The 16189-nt window shown below is 38.3% G+C and overlaps 6 protein-coding genes across 6 annotated transcripts; 2 read left to right on the top strand and 4 right to left on the bottom strand.

Moving 5' to 3' along the window:
- Positions 1 to 396: 396 nt before the first annotated feature.
- Positions 397 to 4018, bottom strand: MONOS_11746 (uncharacterized protein; the record flags this gene model as incomplete). Its single annotated transcript, XM_067864310.1, has 2 exons — positions 397 to 3798; positions 3866 to 4018. 2 exons carry the CDS (start codon positions 4016 to 4018, stop codon positions 520 to 522), a joined length of 3432 nt encoding a protein of 1143 aa, XP_067725664.1. The 3' UTR covers positions 397 to 519.
- A 357-nt stretch (positions 4019 to 4375) lies between these two features.
- On the bottom strand, positions 4376 to 9139 carry MONOS_11747 (putative Bardet-Biedl syndrome 7 protein; the record flags this gene model as incomplete). Its single annotated transcript, XM_067864311.1, has 16 exons — positions 4376 to 4599; positions 4662 to 4791; positions 4879 to 4982; positions 5156 to 5265; positions 5460 to 5605; positions 5763 to 6515; positions 6724 to 6942; positions 7203 to 7318; positions 7449 to 7534; positions 7623 to 7705; positions 7949 to 8033; positions 8119 to 8172; positions 8274 to 8427; positions 8525 to 8672; positions 8741 to 8869; positions 8966 to 9139. 16 exons carry the CDS (start codon positions 9137 to 9139, stop codon positions 4466 to 4468), a joined length of 2625 nt encoding a protein of 874 aa, XP_067725663.1. The 3' UTR covers positions 4376 to 4465.
- Positions 9140 to 9268: 129 nt separating this feature from the next.
- On the bottom strand, positions 9269 to 11111 carry MONOS_11748 (putative Zinc finger MYND domain-containing protein 12; the record flags this gene model as incomplete). The annotated part of the gene is made up of 5 exons (XM_067864312.1): positions 9269 to 9704; positions 9878 to 10241; positions 10363 to 10704; positions 10755 to 10896; positions 10951 to 11111. 5 exons carry the CDS (start codon positions 11109 to 11111, stop codon positions 9454 to 9456), a joined length of 1260 nt encoding a protein of 419 aa, XP_067725662.1. The 3' UTR covers positions 9269 to 9453.
- Positions 11112 to 11212: 101 nt separating this feature from the next.
- Positions 11213 to 12700, top strand: MONOS_11749 (uncharacterized protein; the record flags this gene model as incomplete). Its single annotated transcript, XM_067864313.1, has 5 exons — positions 11213 to 11271; positions 11327 to 11589; positions 11677 to 11876; positions 11962 to 12228; positions 12308 to 12700. 5 exons carry the CDS (start codon positions 11213 to 11215, stop codon positions 12698 to 12700), a joined length of 1182 nt encoding a protein of 393 aa, XP_067725661.1.
- Positions 12701 to 12826: 126 nt separating this feature from the next.
- Positions 12827 to 15093, top strand: MONOS_11751 (putative prolyl-tRNA synthetase). The gene is made up of 2 exons (XM_067864315.1): positions 12827 to 14321; positions 14436 to 15093. Exons 1-2 carry the CDS (start codon positions 13051 to 13053, stop codon positions 14932 to 14934), a joined length of 1770 nt encoding a protein of 589 aa, XP_067725660.1. The 5' UTR covers positions 12827 to 13050; the 3' UTR covers positions 14935 to 15093.
- A 95-nt stretch (positions 15094 to 15188) lies between these two features.
- Positions 15189 to 16175, bottom strand: MONOS_17722 (putative tRNA intron endonuclease, catalytic C-terminal domain; the record flags this gene model as incomplete). Its single annotated transcript, XM_067870670.1, has 4 exons — positions 15189 to 15661; positions 15727 to 15807; positions 15877 to 16008; positions 16091 to 16175. 4 exons carry the CDS (start codon positions 16173 to 16175, stop codon positions 15189 to 15191), a joined length of 771 nt encoding a protein of 256 aa, XP_067725659.1.
- Positions 16176 to 16189: the final 14 nt, after the last annotated feature.

The following is a 16189-nucleotide window of genomic DNA, read 5'->3' as shown; positions in this document are numbered from 1 at the left end:
GTTTTAATATTATTCGATTTTATCCTATTCACGCTATTACACACAATCAAACATTAAAACAAATACAAATATGTTTTTTTCTGATTGAAGTTGATAAATTCCTCAGATCATTCACCGAAAGAATTATTCGAAATCGGAAAATTTTTATTCGAGATTGAAGATGTTAAATTCGAAATCGAAAATACATCGTCATCAAAAATTTTGAAAAAAATTACAAAATTAATGCTCATATCAGTTTCTTTTAATTTCGATCTAGAATTAAACTTTTTCGATGTTGAATTATTTTTGGTGAAACAATTCTGATATTACAAATATTTGAAAAGAAAAACCAGTTTGTGTTCGATTTGGATAGCAAAATAGAAAATGCTTTTTTCAACTCCATGTTGAGAAATTTCGATTGCACTTAAAATGAAATGTGCACAACATATTGAAATCTTACATAAACATAATATTTTTAATGTGTTCGTAGCAAATGACTAATGAAAATAAAAACCATCAAAAAAATGAAATGATCCTAAACTAATTTTGAAGCATTCCCTTTGCTATGGAATGCATCTTTTTCACTGCAGAAATTCTACTTTTCCGCTCTTTCTTCCACGATGCTTCTTCATCGTCATACAGCAAAAGCCCAGAAGATACTGAGCTTTTCTTGGATGCCTCAGAAGAGCTGGCGGCTGAAATGCCACCAGAACCTGCAAGAAATGGAGATTTGCGCTCTCTGTCTTTATCACCCTGTTGAGAGCGTCTGGAAATGCTTCCAAAAGAAGAGTGGTTGGAGTGGCCAAGGGACCGTATTCGTCGATACGTATCTGAATGCGACTGAGCTGCAGGGAGTGCTGAGGCAGCCACTTGCGGAACACGGCGGCTGAGCACAGAAGAGCACCAGTAGAGCAGTCGAGGCAGAGGAGGTCGGCGGTAGAGAAGCGACAGAATGAGATATGTCTCTTCGGTTTGAAGTGGATGTGGATGAAGTGAAGAAGAATGGATAGCAGCAGGAGAGAAGGGAAGATGACATGGATGAGATGGTGGAATAAGAGGTGGTTGTGTGTAGAATGCACGAAAAGGTGATGAAGTGCGGGGGCTGAGGCTGCACTGGGCAGAGAACAAAGGCGATGTGAGCGAAGAAGGTTCTATCGGGCTATGTGATAAGAACGTATTTGGTGAAATTCTGATGCTCTGCGAATTGTTGCGGCGGTGGTAGTTGCACAGATCGCACTGGCACACCATCTCCTTCTTTGCCTGAAACGAAAAGGAGTGGGCAGGAGTCCAGTACGGCAGCGGGTTTGGGTGTGTGGTGGTGGCGAGGCAGTAGCATCCTCTCCGGCACTCCATCAGCATCGACGGCGTAGCCTGGTTCTCGCTGGAGATCATCTGCATAAGCCGCTTTGTGTCGTAGTAGGCTCTTGTCCTGCGCTTGGTGCTTTTGATGAAGCTTTGAACAAGCGACTTCTGGATGTCTGAGCGGAGACTGACAAGAGACGGGGTGTAGACACTCAGCGGAGGATTGGCATCTGGTAAGGGCGGCAGAAGTGACAAATAGTCAGGCTTTGCACGCTCATTTGTTCCAATTGTGGATGAAGTGCTTTTGCCAAATAAAAGGGCCGATGATACTTTGTCGACATATTGCTCAGTCGTATCCCCAAACGCAATGCTTTCGCTCTTTGAATTGCTGAACCCTGCATTTTTATCCTCTGCTTGAGGAAGAAAGTCGAAACGCTCGCTTCCATCTTCATTCACCCCGATCTGCTCAGCAAGCGTCTCTTCCATCCACATTTTCCTCTTCGCCGTCAAAAGAGGACGGATGATAACTTCTCCGTTCTCAATCAACAGCAGAATTTGCTTTCTCAGAGCATCATCACTTTTCTCCTCGGGAAGAGTCGGCTGCGGAAGAAACGGCTGAAGAAGCTTCATTTCAATTGCACTCGTATTAACGGTGCTCTCTTCTCCTTTGGATGAGCGTAATGATTTGCTTGAGTGTAGCTCTTCTTCCAACTTAGCCTGTTTTATAGCAAATTCTTTCATCGCTTCCCATTCTCTCCGCATTGCTTTCCCAACCACAACATTCTTCAATAACAATGGCCAATCTGGTGGATAGCGGAAGTTCTTTCCAAAGTTCACCATCACTCGCGCACCTGCCCCTATCGACACAGCTGGGCGGTATGCGCCTCGCTCAATATCGACAGCTCCAATGCCGAGCGATTCCCCGTTCAAATAATATGCGATAAAGCTCCCCATCACGGGAATAGTGGGTCGTTTTGACTCCTCTGCGTAATAAGAGGATGTCTGAGTGATGACATAGTGCAGCGCCTGCAGCTCTGCTTCTCTGCGCTGCACCCTTTCAGGAATCATCGGCAGATGGATGAGACATCCAATCACATCGCCTGGGAGAAGAGGTCGTGGTGTGTAATGAGGCAGACAGACGCTGTTTTGTTTTGGAGCAACTGTCGCCTGTGCAGAAAGAAGGTATTTATCATCTTCCCACAAAAATCCAGGTGGAGGTGCAGTGAGCTGTTCCAGCAGGGACGGAGTTATTTCTTGTGTTTTGTCTCCTTCTCCGTCTCCGCAATCATCTTCACTTCCTTTCTCTATCTCCTTCTCTTTCTTCTCGTTTTCAATCTGTTTTCCATCTTCGCCAGATTCCTTGTGAAAGCTTTCGTGCTTGCTTTCATTCATATCTTCCAATGAATCAATCTCACCAGAACAAGTATTTCCCCAGCGGTGCCCTTTGTTCATCACCCTCACCACCCTCCCGTCGTGCATCACCCATCCGTTCTTGTCATCCAGCCCATATCCAAATCTATCGCTCCCCAGCACTTCTTCTGTCTCTGCCTCGTCCATCGCCCAGCCCACACGCACATGCGGAAGAGGCGGAACAGACTGATGGAAGGAGGAAAAAGCAGACGAAGCAGCTGAAGGCGCAAATTCAGAAGCAATATCCCTTCGAGTTGCGGTTGACAGAACAATCTCAAATGGCTCAAGTTCCATGCTTTCATTTGATGCGGTTTTCCCTTCCGCCTTCAAAACTTCCTTTTCAATCGTCTGAAGTTCAAGATCGTCTTTTAGCATTCGCTCTGACTTCTTCTTTGCAGCTGCCTCATTCATAGGAATCCTGAATGTTCCATCGTCGTCTATTTCCAAGCCAGCAGCAGCTTCTGAGTCAATCTTTGCGTTTGTTAGCGAATTGTCCAAAATGGTCACCTCAAAGAACCACGTCCCTTCCATCACAGAATGCGATGCCTTTGAGGTGGCGCTGCCTTCTGTGGTTGACTCGAGCGTCTGTCCGTCTGGCAGAACTCGGATGGCTGTTGACGACAGGAGCGGATGCATCATCAGCGGGCGCTTATCTTCAGGCGGAATTGACGAAGGCGACGTTGTGAAGAGTGCTTCGATTGAAAGATTGGAGTCTGCTTTTCCTTTATCGGTGTCTGTGTCTGCTAAAACATATGGAATTGGAATCTCCGGTTCTTCTGAGTCGCTATCAGTCTTTTCTTTTTCATCACGTAGATTGCTTTCTGAAATACGTCCAGCGTCATTTTCATCTTTTTTATGTTCTTTGGATAAAGAATGCTTTGGAAATACAGGAGGCACAGATATTGGCAGATCCTTTCCAGTTTGTTTGATTTTCCCAAAAACTTTTTCAGGCTGAGGAAGCAAAGAGCTGTTAATCAAACGAAACAAAAGAAGCCTATATTTATCTGATAACGGATAAGGTGGTGCATGAAAAGCCATTTTAGCAATTGCATCTTCAGAATCAATGCGTTCTTTTTTCTTGTTTTTTTGTTTGGATGTCAAGTTATTCTGAAAAATATTGAAGCAAAATAAAAATTTCAAAATGGAATAACATCAAAGAAAATAGTGCATTTACCATTTCTTTTTCATCTTTTTCGTCGGAAAAAACGAATCGAACTTTTTGCTTTACTCCATTGAACTTTATTCCATCTGAATCAACAACAATGTCGCTCACTTTAATCTTTTTTGTGACAGGTTGTGGAGGAATAAATTCATGTTCACCTTGCATAGTTAAATTTGACTGCGAACTTTTATCTTCACTTATTTGATTTTTAATGAAATACTTATCAAAAGATGTGTAAATCAATTCTTCAGGAAATCCCCAATCAATCATTTTTTGTTTTCTTTCAGCAATTTCATTTCTTTCCTTTTTTTGCTGTTCTATTTGCTTTCTGAGTTCATCTTCCTTCTCTTGATCCAATTCAGTTTGAGTTGTTGTAGAAAAAGATAATCCGTGAGCCTCTTCATTTAGTCGAGAAACCTCCTGCAAAAATCTAACCCTTATCGTATCTGACATTTATTCATTAGATATTAATTCTCTATTATCGTGAAGGAGAATTGATTGATTAAAAAAATTCTGATCTGTTCCAGGCCACAATAAAATAAAATTGCTAATTCACACAAAAAAATATGATAATTATTGTAATAAAAAACAAATTGTTGAAGGATATATCAATCATCTTAAAAATATAGAAAGGATTTCGTCCAATGGAAATGGTTTGGATAAGATCCTCTTTAAAGTTACAAGTCTGTTTTCAAATGGAATGCCATGGAATGTGTTGTAATCAATAAACAGATTGGTAATAATTGCTGAAAAATGGTTAAAAATACATAAATATGTTTTCAAAATAAAAAAGCAAATGATTGCAAACTTTGAAGATAGTTATGATTAGTTCTAACTTTATCAATATATTCTGTATTACCGCTAGCAGCAGGAGCAGATAACAGAGCAAGTTGCTCATCTGAAAAGAAAGAATCGTCATCTTCTGCTTCTTTGATTTCCTGTTTTTTTTTTTGTTTGTGTTTGTAATCATTTATTTAAGACATCAAACTTTAAAACAAGCTAATTATTATGAGAATAAATCACACCTTGAGACATCCGATGAATTCGTATTGTTGAAGAAATACTGCCATTTTGTTGTACAGTGGATGGACAAGCTTCAGGACACTCTTCACAGTCTCGTCTTTAACCTCTGAAAGATTAATTATAATGTCAAGGTTGAGCATTGCAATTTTGTGTGAAATGAAGTTTTTGTTCAAGAAGATAAATAAAAAGAGAAAAAACAAATAAGAATTGCGATTAAAATGAAATAGATTCCATTTTAGAGTCAAAAGAAAGAAAGAAGGAAGAAAGGAAAGAACAAACCCATCGACACTTTTGTTTTAACCATTGTGATAATAGTCTTCTTTGAGATGTGTTCTTTGATCACGGCAAGAGCTGAAATGTTGTCTGATTTTGCAATTATTTCTGATGCTCTAAAATTTTTTGTGAATGTAGCACATACAAAAAAACAGAATAACAGTAATTGGTAATGAAACAGGATTGTGTTCAAAAATTATGGAATATTTGAAACACATTGAATAAAAACGAATAAAAGATTAAAAAATAATCATTTGTCATTTTAAAAATTAATAATAATCAAAGTCTTCAATTAACAAGAGCTTCAAACTTGTAATCAACTGTCAACTTTGTCCCCAGAAAAGCTGAAATAAATTCAATATGTCCAATTTCACTCTGACTTCGTGGAGGCACATTGTCAAAGCATTGATGCATCCACGTGTGCGCATCAGCTGCTGAGAACGGACCTGTGATTTTCTGTGATAGATAAAGATATAATGAAATCAAATAAAATAAATAAATATGTTAAATATTACATTTCAAAAAGAAAAAAGAAAAAAGAAAAAAAGAAAATCGTTTATATTCCAAAAAATAGAACAAAACATAAACACAATCACCATCACCACTATCATACCATCACATTCAGTGGCGGTCCCAGTTTTTCCTGCACCGCAGCCGACGTCGACGATGCGCCGCTGGCAGAAATAGCGTCCTGTGGCTGGATGGGCGTGGACTTCACCTGCAGCCGGCGGTGGAGGCAGAGCGGGCGGATGTCGTGGGAGATGGTGGCAGCGGTGGAGACAGCACTGCGCGGCACGACAAGAAGCTTCATCACACCCGGCTTACCCTCGAGGAAGCGGAACTTGGCCTCAACACGAGTGATGTTGGGGGCATCACATGTGAGCACACACGACAGCGTCTGCGAGGTGAGGGAAATATCCTTGTTCCCGTCTTCGCTGGACAAAGACGATGACAAATACGCAGACGATGAGGAGGAGGAATCTCCAGAACCATCACCTCCATCGCTGCCATTGCCATCACCACAGCTGCTTCTGCTCAGCCCTACCCACATCTGGCTCTTCTCCATCTTCCGGAGCTGATTGACGCTGAGCTTCGCCTTCGTGTTTGGCGTCGCTTCGACATCTGCATAGACGTTGCAGTACACAGCCACAAACTCCAGCGGCGTGGAGGACTCCAAAACGAGGTGGTGTCTTGGCTCGTCGGGACACAGCGTCAGCGTCGACTTCAGCTTCGCCTCCATGTTGGTGAGGATGGACTCCTTCTCCATCTGCTCGTACGTCTTCTTCAGCTCAGACAGACGCTGGTTCAGAACAATCACCTCCTTCGCAAGCGTCTCGAGCTTCTTCGCAGAGTTCTCCGGAATGACCTGTGTGTGGCAGACAGTTTTGGATGAAATGGATTGTTTATTTTTATTTTATTTTATTTTATTTTATTTTTAATTAAGAGAAGGAATAAATTTCAAAGAAGGTGCATGAAAGTGAAGGGACAATCACAAAAACAATAATAAACATTATCATTTTCAATACAATGATTAAAAAACAGGGGAATCACAATAATAACAATAACAAGCAAACCGCTTTCATTGTCACACTTGATGATGGTGAAGGAGAAGAGCCAGACATTGAAGTGATGATGGAAGAAGAAGGAGAAGAGGACGAAGAGGAAGGCGTGGAAGAGGAAGAAGGAGCATCGTTCTGCATAAACGACGGTGTGATTGACGATTTCTTGTCATCTTCGGCATTTCCTTTCCCTTTCGGTTTGCTGGGTGCTGTTGGCACAACAACAACTTTGAGCTGAAGAGAATAAGATGAACACGAATTGAGTATTTTCATGTTTGTTCGGGATGTTTGTGGGGATATTTGTGTGATAGAAAGTGAAAAGAATGAAAAATGATGATTTTAGGATGAATGCGTGCATATGAACAAGCATAAGTGTATGTGTGAATGAATCACATTATTTCATGGGGAAAAATTTTTTTTGAAATTTGAGCAAATAAACAACCACAAAATAAAAACAACAGCAAATAAGAAAATCAATAAATATATAAGCAAACGGTGTCTTCCTGGAATGTCTCTGTAGTGAATCCGACAATCTTCCCAGAAAATGTAATGGCAACAACCTCGTCGAATGCAAGTGAAGTGAGCATTCCTCCTCCCACAGAACAAATCGCTATGTTTCCAATTTTTCAATTTTGGAGGAAAAAAAAAAAAGAAAGAAAAAGAAAAGAAAGGGGAAAAAAAGATGTTTCATATATTTTAATGTGTTAAGGAAAAAGAAAACAGATGAAAAAACAACAAACCTTCGGGGAGTGTGTATGAATAAAGCAACGATGGAGGTGCAATGGTGTATGAATCGGGGCTGTCAAACCCGTAAATTTCGAGCAATCTATGTTCGAATTACAAAATAACAAAAAACAAATAAAATATCATGGGAAAATGCAAAAGCAATTGATAATTAACAATTATGTGCAAACCCGTTGTCCCTTCCCACAATAATCACTGGAAGCGAATTTCTGAGGAGATCGTATATGGCTATGCTGTTCACTTGCCCATCTCCCTATAGAAGATTAATTGTGTATAAAAAAAGAATTGAAAAAAAAAAAACATGGTTGAGTGAAGAAATTATATGCATAAAATATAAAAATTATAGAAAACAAAAAAAAAAAATGTAACGGAAAAGGTTATAAACATGTTAGCTTTTATTCAACAAGATAAATAAAAAATCAAAGGAATGAAATATTAACTATGCTTTTGCTCATCATGTGATATGTTTGAAGTGTCATGATAATAAGCAGCCAACCTCAATTTCCCATCCAATACGATGTGTGGAGCTTCCAACCATTGCCAATCCAAGCACTCCTTCCAATGTACCGTAAATAATAGGCCTAAAATCAATGATAAAATAGATGTTTTGAAATAATTATTAAATATTTTTCTGATTGTCATAGAATGCTTTACAATATAACATACTTTTCGAGGGTTTCTTCTTTCTCTTTCACAATGGCACCTGATTCACGCCGATATCTTAATTGAGGGAACAGTTCAAATTATGTTTTTAAAAATGCATATAAAAGATGAAATTTTAAAAAATATTAATAACATTCAAAAATTATTTTTCGCCAAACTGAATAAGTGCAGTCACCGTTCCTCCAACTGACCATTCATGCTTTATTGCTCCTTCAAACACAACTTTGATGGTTTTGTCGTGGCACCCCATCACAGCGACAGGCTGAGAATTCGAGCGACCAGCTTGCACTAGTTGAAGTCCGCAAATTGTTTCTAAACAGGGTAATTATCATGATAATATTTTTTTTTTTTACAATAATATTGCAAATTGATTTTAAACATTAAAAATGAAGATAACACTTATCCATACCGTCGGCCATCATAAAATATTTTTCTTGGTCTTCAACATACACATCATGAACATTATCTTGCACAGTGTGCATTTCTGCATCTTCAACAATCAGTTCAGTCACTGGATCTGCAAAGGCTAATTCAACTTCTTTGAAAATTTTTCCTTTCTGTTGCAATATATAAAAAAAGGAATATATTGTTTTATTTGAAAATCGGTAGAAATAAAGAAACAGACAGTTTTTGAAAGTCCATAAACTTTGTTGCCAGCCGCAACATAAACTTTCTGAGACTGGTCAGTATTACTTTGTCCTATGTTTACAGCTGTGACTTCATCCTTTCCAGGAAGCGTTTGCTTCCACAAAATCTGTGAAATGATGAATTGAAAAAATTTTGATAAAAATTGAATAAAACAAATATTTCAGCAAAAAGCCTAAATTATTGTCAAGTTAAATTTTCAAACATTAGTTACTTTCTTTTTAACCGTTAAGCATGTTACATCTCCATTTTTATCTCCCACAACTATCGTTTGATGACTATCCTTTGGCCCAAGGGGAAGAACCTTCAGGCAATTGTATGAGGCTGCACCCACCTGAAGAAAATCCACCCTGTTGAGATTCAAAAGCATTTGAGTCATTTCTAAGCAGTAATCCCAAAAAGAAATAAGGAGTTCAAACACACCCATAATACATAGCACTTTTGCTTCAATAAATTGAACTGGATTTAATACCACATTGAATGGTAATTTTTAAAAAAAATAGTCTAATTATTTCGTTATTATTTTCTATTTGTCCCATTCAAAGCGTGAAAATGAAATGAATTCAAATGAATTAAAAAAAGTATTTGCAACAGAAAATTTACATAATTTCCAACAAAATAAGAATTTGAAATGTATGTGAAAAGACAATGTACTAAATATTTCTGATTTTCATAAAACATTTGCTTAGCTCTTCAAAGATAGCTGTCCATTTCTTCTCTGATGGATATGCACTCTGGGCATTCCTCTCCATATAAATCTCTGTAAATGTTAAATGCTTTCTCCAGCTCTTTTGCTGCTTCTTCCCCATTCCCACCATACAAATAAAGCAATCCCATCACTCTTCGCGTTTGGGCTGCAGCGGCCGAAGAAGACCCGCTTGTTTCTTCGCGAAATTGAGCGATTCGTGTCATTGTGCCTAAAGTCTCAGAAACTTGAGTATCCTCTGCATATTGGCAATATCGAATGAATTGAACAAATTGCATAAATTGCATAATTTCGTTAATTTTGTTAGACATGACATATCATATATATATATTTATATATATGGAAAATGAACGTTAAATTGTTTCATAAAAGGAGATAATAAGTGCATTAAATAAACTAAAGGTAGCAAACCAAGAAGCTCTTCATAATCCATATCATCTTCTTCCTCTTCCTCTTCCTCTTTTGCCTCTTCTTCTCCTTCTGCTGCTTCGCCTTGTTTCTTTCCTTTTGCTTCTGGTTCCTTCTTCTTCTTCTTCTTTTGTCCTTCCTTTCTCTTTTTTAAGGCGTCTGAAGACGAGCCAGCAGCTGTTGGGGATGCCTCCAAAATCCGTCGAAGTGATTCGCTCAAAAACTTCTGCCAAATTGTCACAACTTTATCATATATGCGTGAAGCTATTTCAGTTTGCTTTGTAGCAATAAATGTGTTTGCCAAATGGAAATATCCAGGTGTAGTTTCGATATGATCTGGATTGCAATCAACGCTTGAATAATAAATCTTAACGTGTTACAGTATTTAAAAGGATCGCGTTTGAAATAATAAGTAATATATTCAAGATTAAAAACAATAATGAGTAAATTTAATTTGTGTGAAACAGAAACAAATAAGAAAAGAATACATCTTCTGCAAGCTCTTGTCGCGCTTCATCAACTCTTCCTGTTACAAGCATTAAACGTCCCCATGCACGATGTAAACGTGAGCGAAGTGTGTTAGAGCAATCTGGATGCTCCAATACGTTGTATCGTGCTTTTGCAAGATATCCTTCTGCTTGTGCGTATGATTCCAATCCCATGCTAGCTTCAGCAAGAAGAAGATAAGCTGGTACAAGCTCCGTTCTGTCTGCTCCGAATAATTCAATTGAATGTCGTTGGGCTTGAAGAGCTCCTGCCATAGCTAATTGAAACTCATTTGCCACCAAATGCTTCATTGCTTCGCGTTTGCTCGTTTCGATAACAGTTAACTACGAGCATGATAATGTATTAAAAATTCACGAAAAAAACTGAAATGTACCATGATTTTGTGCTTTTGATGCTCTCTTTTCAATCTATCACGTTCTGAACCCATTACCGCCACAGGAGTACGAATTTGTTTAAGTAACGGACATATACTTGTATGAATTCCTAATTGATCAATTAACGCATGATCTCCAGTGCTGAAATATTCATAAAAATTGTCGAATTAAGAAATTTTGAAAAATGCTCCAAACCAGTAATAAGTTACTCTACAATTAGGACATTGCAGAAGTCCTGTTTTTCCGCACATTTCACATTCATTTTTTTGCTTTCGAGGTTTTGCAAGTGTATTAACAACGTTGTAATCGATTGAACCAAACCGTTGAGTCATTTTAATGGGAACGAGTTCAGACATTTTCTGTAAAGAAATATTGTTTTTATAAAACTGTTTTAAAGATATTCAAAAGAAGTGAATTGAATATTCAAGAATATTCCTTAATAAAGTTTTAGCAATAAATGGAACAAAACTTTCAAATTCTTCCAAATGAAATTGTTGCATTGGTTTTTTCTTTCTTGTTTGTTTCTTAAACAACATGCTATTATATTAATATTTCAAAAATATAAATTTAGAACCTTTGATGATTTGCGTGCACTTTTCTTGACATGTCGTCGTTTTTCTCGTATTCTTCGTTCAGAAGGATTTTGGAAGCTTGTAAATATGCGCCATTTTGATTGTTGGTCAGATGACTTTATTAAAACCCTTGTCACACATACAACTCCAAATTCTTCTGGGCTCCATACGAAAAAGGAATATTTTGATCAATTTGTTTATCCAAGTGTCTTTTTTCGAAAATGTCATCAGTCATGGCTTTTATTCGCTCGAAAGATGCAAAGTATTAGGATTTATTTGATTGTTAACAAATATAAACGCGCATTTTAAATTTTTCTTCTAAAACAATTTTTTTAACTTATGCGGATAGATTACATTTGGCCGGATACCACAACTCATGGAAATATATCTTTTTCAAACTTTTTTCACAGAGTATCTCTTCATTCCCCGCTTATGGAAGGAAACACTCAATCTGCTTCTTCGTCCTCATCAGAACAAAAAGCTATCCCAAGAGATAATCTTTGTTTTTTGTGTATTAGACCGTACTGGAATGAGTGCCGAACATGGGAGGTATAAAATTTTATTTGTGAAATTGCTCTATTTTTCTTTTTTAAAATATTCGCATTTATTTATCGTTGTTTTTGTTGTGTTCAAGGTTGAAGTACGTTCAATGCATTCAACTGACGTTCTGATTGGTGTCTGCGCTTTTTCTCTTGACGAAGCTCTTGAAACTCATCTTTCCTCTCTCCCAACCATTTCTCCGCTTGAACGTTTCAATCGATACAAGGAAACAGCTCCAGCATCTTTTCAACAGAAGTTATCTGATCCTGCTTTTTCTTCGTTTAACCCACGTGTATGGCTAGCATCGCAGCCCCACAGCATCGCGCTAAATCAAAGCGGACGTCTCTACATCGGAGAAAAGGTATCAATTGATAATCTTCCTGTTATTTGCAAAGTTTTTTTTATTTTCTTCTTCTTCTTAATATTTGCATTTCTTTTAGTCTGTGCCTGTTTGTGGAGGGTTTGAAGAAGGGGATGTCATCACAATTACTTTGAATCTTCTTCAGAACATCATTTCTTTCTCCATTAATCGTGTTCATGTTCTATCGGTCAATCTTAATTTTAATGCTTCACAACACACAAAAGAGCAAATATCTGAGCAATTCTTTAATCCATCTTCATTCACTGAAACTGATGATTTTTCATCTCCTCAACCACATCATAGAACAAAAGATATTGCTTTTTCTACCACTTCTTCAACAACTTCTAATTCTTCTTCGTCTTCTCTTTCTTCGACTATATGCGCTCAATCAAATCTCTTCTGGTTTCCTGCTGTTTCGTTGCTTTTTGATAATGATTCCATTGAATTTGATTTTGATCCTCTGCCATCTTGAACATCCAAATTGCCTGTTTGATACAGCTATAGAAACAAAGAATTTCACTGATTTATGAAAATCAGTATCAGTAGCAATGTCTTTGACCCTTGCAAGAGTGCATCCTTCAATATTGGAAGAATATAATTTTTTTTTTTTTTTTTTTTTTTATAATCCGTTCAACAATTACTGTCTAATCCTGTTTAATTTATGGCAAAAAATAGAAAATGCATTTGTCCATTCAATATTTTTATTGTCAAAATGATAACATTTTTTGAAACAATTTCAAAGATCATATATTATCCCATTATTATTCAAATACCTCCCATTTCACGATTTTTTCTCCTTCTTTTCGTATTTTTCAAAGGAGTATGGCAGCAAAGCGCGCAGATCTAACTTTTCACATTGACAAATACAATAACTTTCCAGAATGGTACGAAGAGATTCTCCAGCTGGCAGACATCATTGACAAGCGAACAACAATGAAAGGAATCACTGTCATGCCACCATATGGCTGCTTTATGCATACAGCACTCATGCAAGCTGTTGAAAAAGAATGGACACAGCAAGGAATATCTTATGCACAGTTCCCAACCTTGATTCCAGAGACGTTGTTAGCAAGAGAAACTGATCATTTGGCTGGGTTTGCTCCTGAAGTGTTCTGGGTGACAAAGGGAGGATCATCAGATTTGGTGCCTCGCTTGGCGCTCCGGCCAACCTCTGAAACAATTATGTATTCCACATTTGCCAACTGGGTTCAGTCGTATCGCGATTTGCCAATTAAAGTCCATCAGTCGTGTCAAGTGTTCAGATGCGAGACAAAGGACACACTCCCGTTGATCCGAGCAAGAGAAATTTACTGGAATGAAGCTCATTGCTGCTTTGCAACAGCCGAGGAATGTGAAGCTCAATGCAGGCAGTATTCCGCCTCATATCGCCGTGTGTTCGAAGAAATCATGGGAGTTCCAGGGCTGCATATCCGCAGACCTCCGTGGGATACATTCCCTGGTGCAGAGTACACAGATGTGATTGATGTGATCACACCAACCGGAAGAGTCCTGCAAGCTGCATCGTTCCATTTCCTTGGTCAAGGTTTCTCAAAGATTTATGGTGTGACTTTCTCCACAAAGGAATCAGAAAGCGCTGCAAAGGCTTCGTCCTCAAAGCCACCAAAAAAGGAAAAACAGAAAAAAGAGAAAAAACAAAAAGGAAAAGAAGGAGAACAAAAAGGAGAACCGAAAGAAGGAGAACAGAAAGCAGAAGCTGGACAAGCAAATGAGGAGAAATCAGAAGAAGTGTCATCGTCATCAACGTCTTCTTCTTCTTCAACATCCGCTGAACCCGCACCAGCAGCGTCGAGTGCACAAACACTTCCTGACGGAATGGCATATGCATACATGAATTGTGCTGGTATCTCAACTCGAGGGTTGGCAAGTGTTATCATCACCCACGGAGATGAACACGGATTGGTTCTTCCTCCACAGCTTGCGCCAACACAAATTGTGCTTGTTCCCATCTTGAAGGGAAAGGAAGAGGTGGACGCACCTCTCATGGAATTTGTGAACAAGGTGGACAAAGTGCTTCGTGAAGAAGGGTCGTTCAGAACAAAAATTGATGATGGCCCCGGAAAGCCTGGACCAAAGTTTGCTTCAATTTTTTTCCCTTTGCTATAAAAAACACATTTCATTTTCATATCTTTTTTCCCTCTATTTTATTTGTGTTTGCTGCCTTCTTTGTCTTAACAATATTTTAACAGATTCTTCTATTGGGAAATGAAAGGTGTCCCATGCCGTTTGGAGATCGGTCCAAGGGACATGACAGAGTCGAGTGTGATGTGCGTCTTGCGAAATGAGACAAAAGAGCAAAAAGTGTCTGTCAAAGTGGACGAGCTTGTGAACACAATCAAGGCAAAGTTTGTCGCTTTCCATCATCAGCTGTTCGCAAAAGCTGTGGAGTGGCACGACCGCCATCTGGAGAAGTTCCCTTCAGTTGATTTCGCAAAAGGAGAGTTCTCGTTGGATACCTTGAAGGCTGCCTTTCAAAAGGACGATCTGTCCAAGCCTTGTGTGTTCCGTGTTCCATTTATGGATCTGCACGATCCTGATGCTTGTGCTGGGGACAAGCGCATCAGGGAAGAGACAGGACTGGAGGTGAGAGGATACAGCATTGCCGATGCTCCCCCGCCTGAAGGGACAAAATGCGTTGCTTCTGGAAAGCCAGCTAAGTGCTGGGTCTATGTGGCAAGAGCATACTAAACCGAAACGCTGCGGCAAATTAAGTATTTACCTTACAAAACTTTTCTTTCTATTTTTTAATTCTTTTTTTTCCTTCTGCACATTTCACTTCCAATTCATTTGAATGAAAGACACATATTTTGTCAATGTCTTTCACCAAAATTAATTCTTGATTTTTGTTCCTTTGCATTCGAAGATACGTCCCATTTTGTCCAACTAATTTGTTTCTTCCATTCATTAATCTCAACGATAAAGAGAAGTTACAAACAAAAGCGCTATGTTCCACGAGGAAGCGAAAGCAAGATGTAGTAAACTTCTGGAAGACTTTTTGATAAAGAAGCAAAATCAGGGCAAGATGAAGAATCTGCGCAGCTTGCAATTGCTTCATTTTTTACTTCAGTCACAAATCTGAATGGTGTTGCTACAAGTCCACCAAGATCCTCTTTGGGGAGGTTTAATAGCGTAGCTGCAACCATTCGTGAGAAAGTTGCTAAAACGCATAATTTTTTCACAGATAAGCAGACTCTGCTTGTGGCAATCAATGAAAGAAGTGTAGAAGTGAATGAACAATTATGTTTTTCATCCATTGAACCAAAATCTTTTTCATCAATCAATTTGATGGCATACATCGAATGTGAAAGATTAGGGTGTGTAGAGTATGCAACATAGTCCGTTCCATATTTGAGCCCGCTTGTGATCCAGAATCCTATTTCAAACAATTCCATGTACACCGCACATCTCAATAATTCTTAAAAGTTAGGCGTACAAGCAAACAAATTGATCCAATCAATGTTATAACAATTTTCATCACACTGTAACGATTGCCTTTGAAACATTCTCCCCAATCAAGTTCCTGGGAAACTCTTTGTTCAAGATTTGTCACTTTAACAATTCCTTTTGAAGGAAAAGGCATGAATCATCAATCAAAGTCAATTAACTCACAAATAAAAAAGCGCATCAAACCGAATTTCTCTGCGCAATAACACGATTCAAATGACAAACAGAAAGCAATGCATTTGCTATTCTTACATTTCAGTTCAGACGATATTCCCATTGTGAAACAAAGAATATGATGATCCTCGAGCAAATGGAACACTAAAAGTTCGAGAACGAAATTAAGCGAAATATTTTCAAAAATATATTTGTTTCTCAAAAAGCAATAAAAGCAATTGCAAACAATTTTCGTCAAAATGGAAAAATATTCCGTTTTTATGGTATATCTCCCCTTTCTTTTCCAATTCTTTTTTTTCTGTAACTTGCATATATCAAAGTTAAA

Source organism: Monocercomonoides exilis (genome assembly GCF_001643675.1).
Source record: "Monocercomonoides exilis strain PA203 chromosome Unknown scaffold28-1221067, whole genome shotgun sequence".
Lineage (NCBI taxonomy): Eukaryota > Preaxostyla > Oxymonadida > Polymastigidae > Monocercomonoides > Monocercomonoides exilis.
Note: the sequence above shows the minus strand (reverse complement) of the source record. Positions and strands in the feature narration are given on the sequence as shown.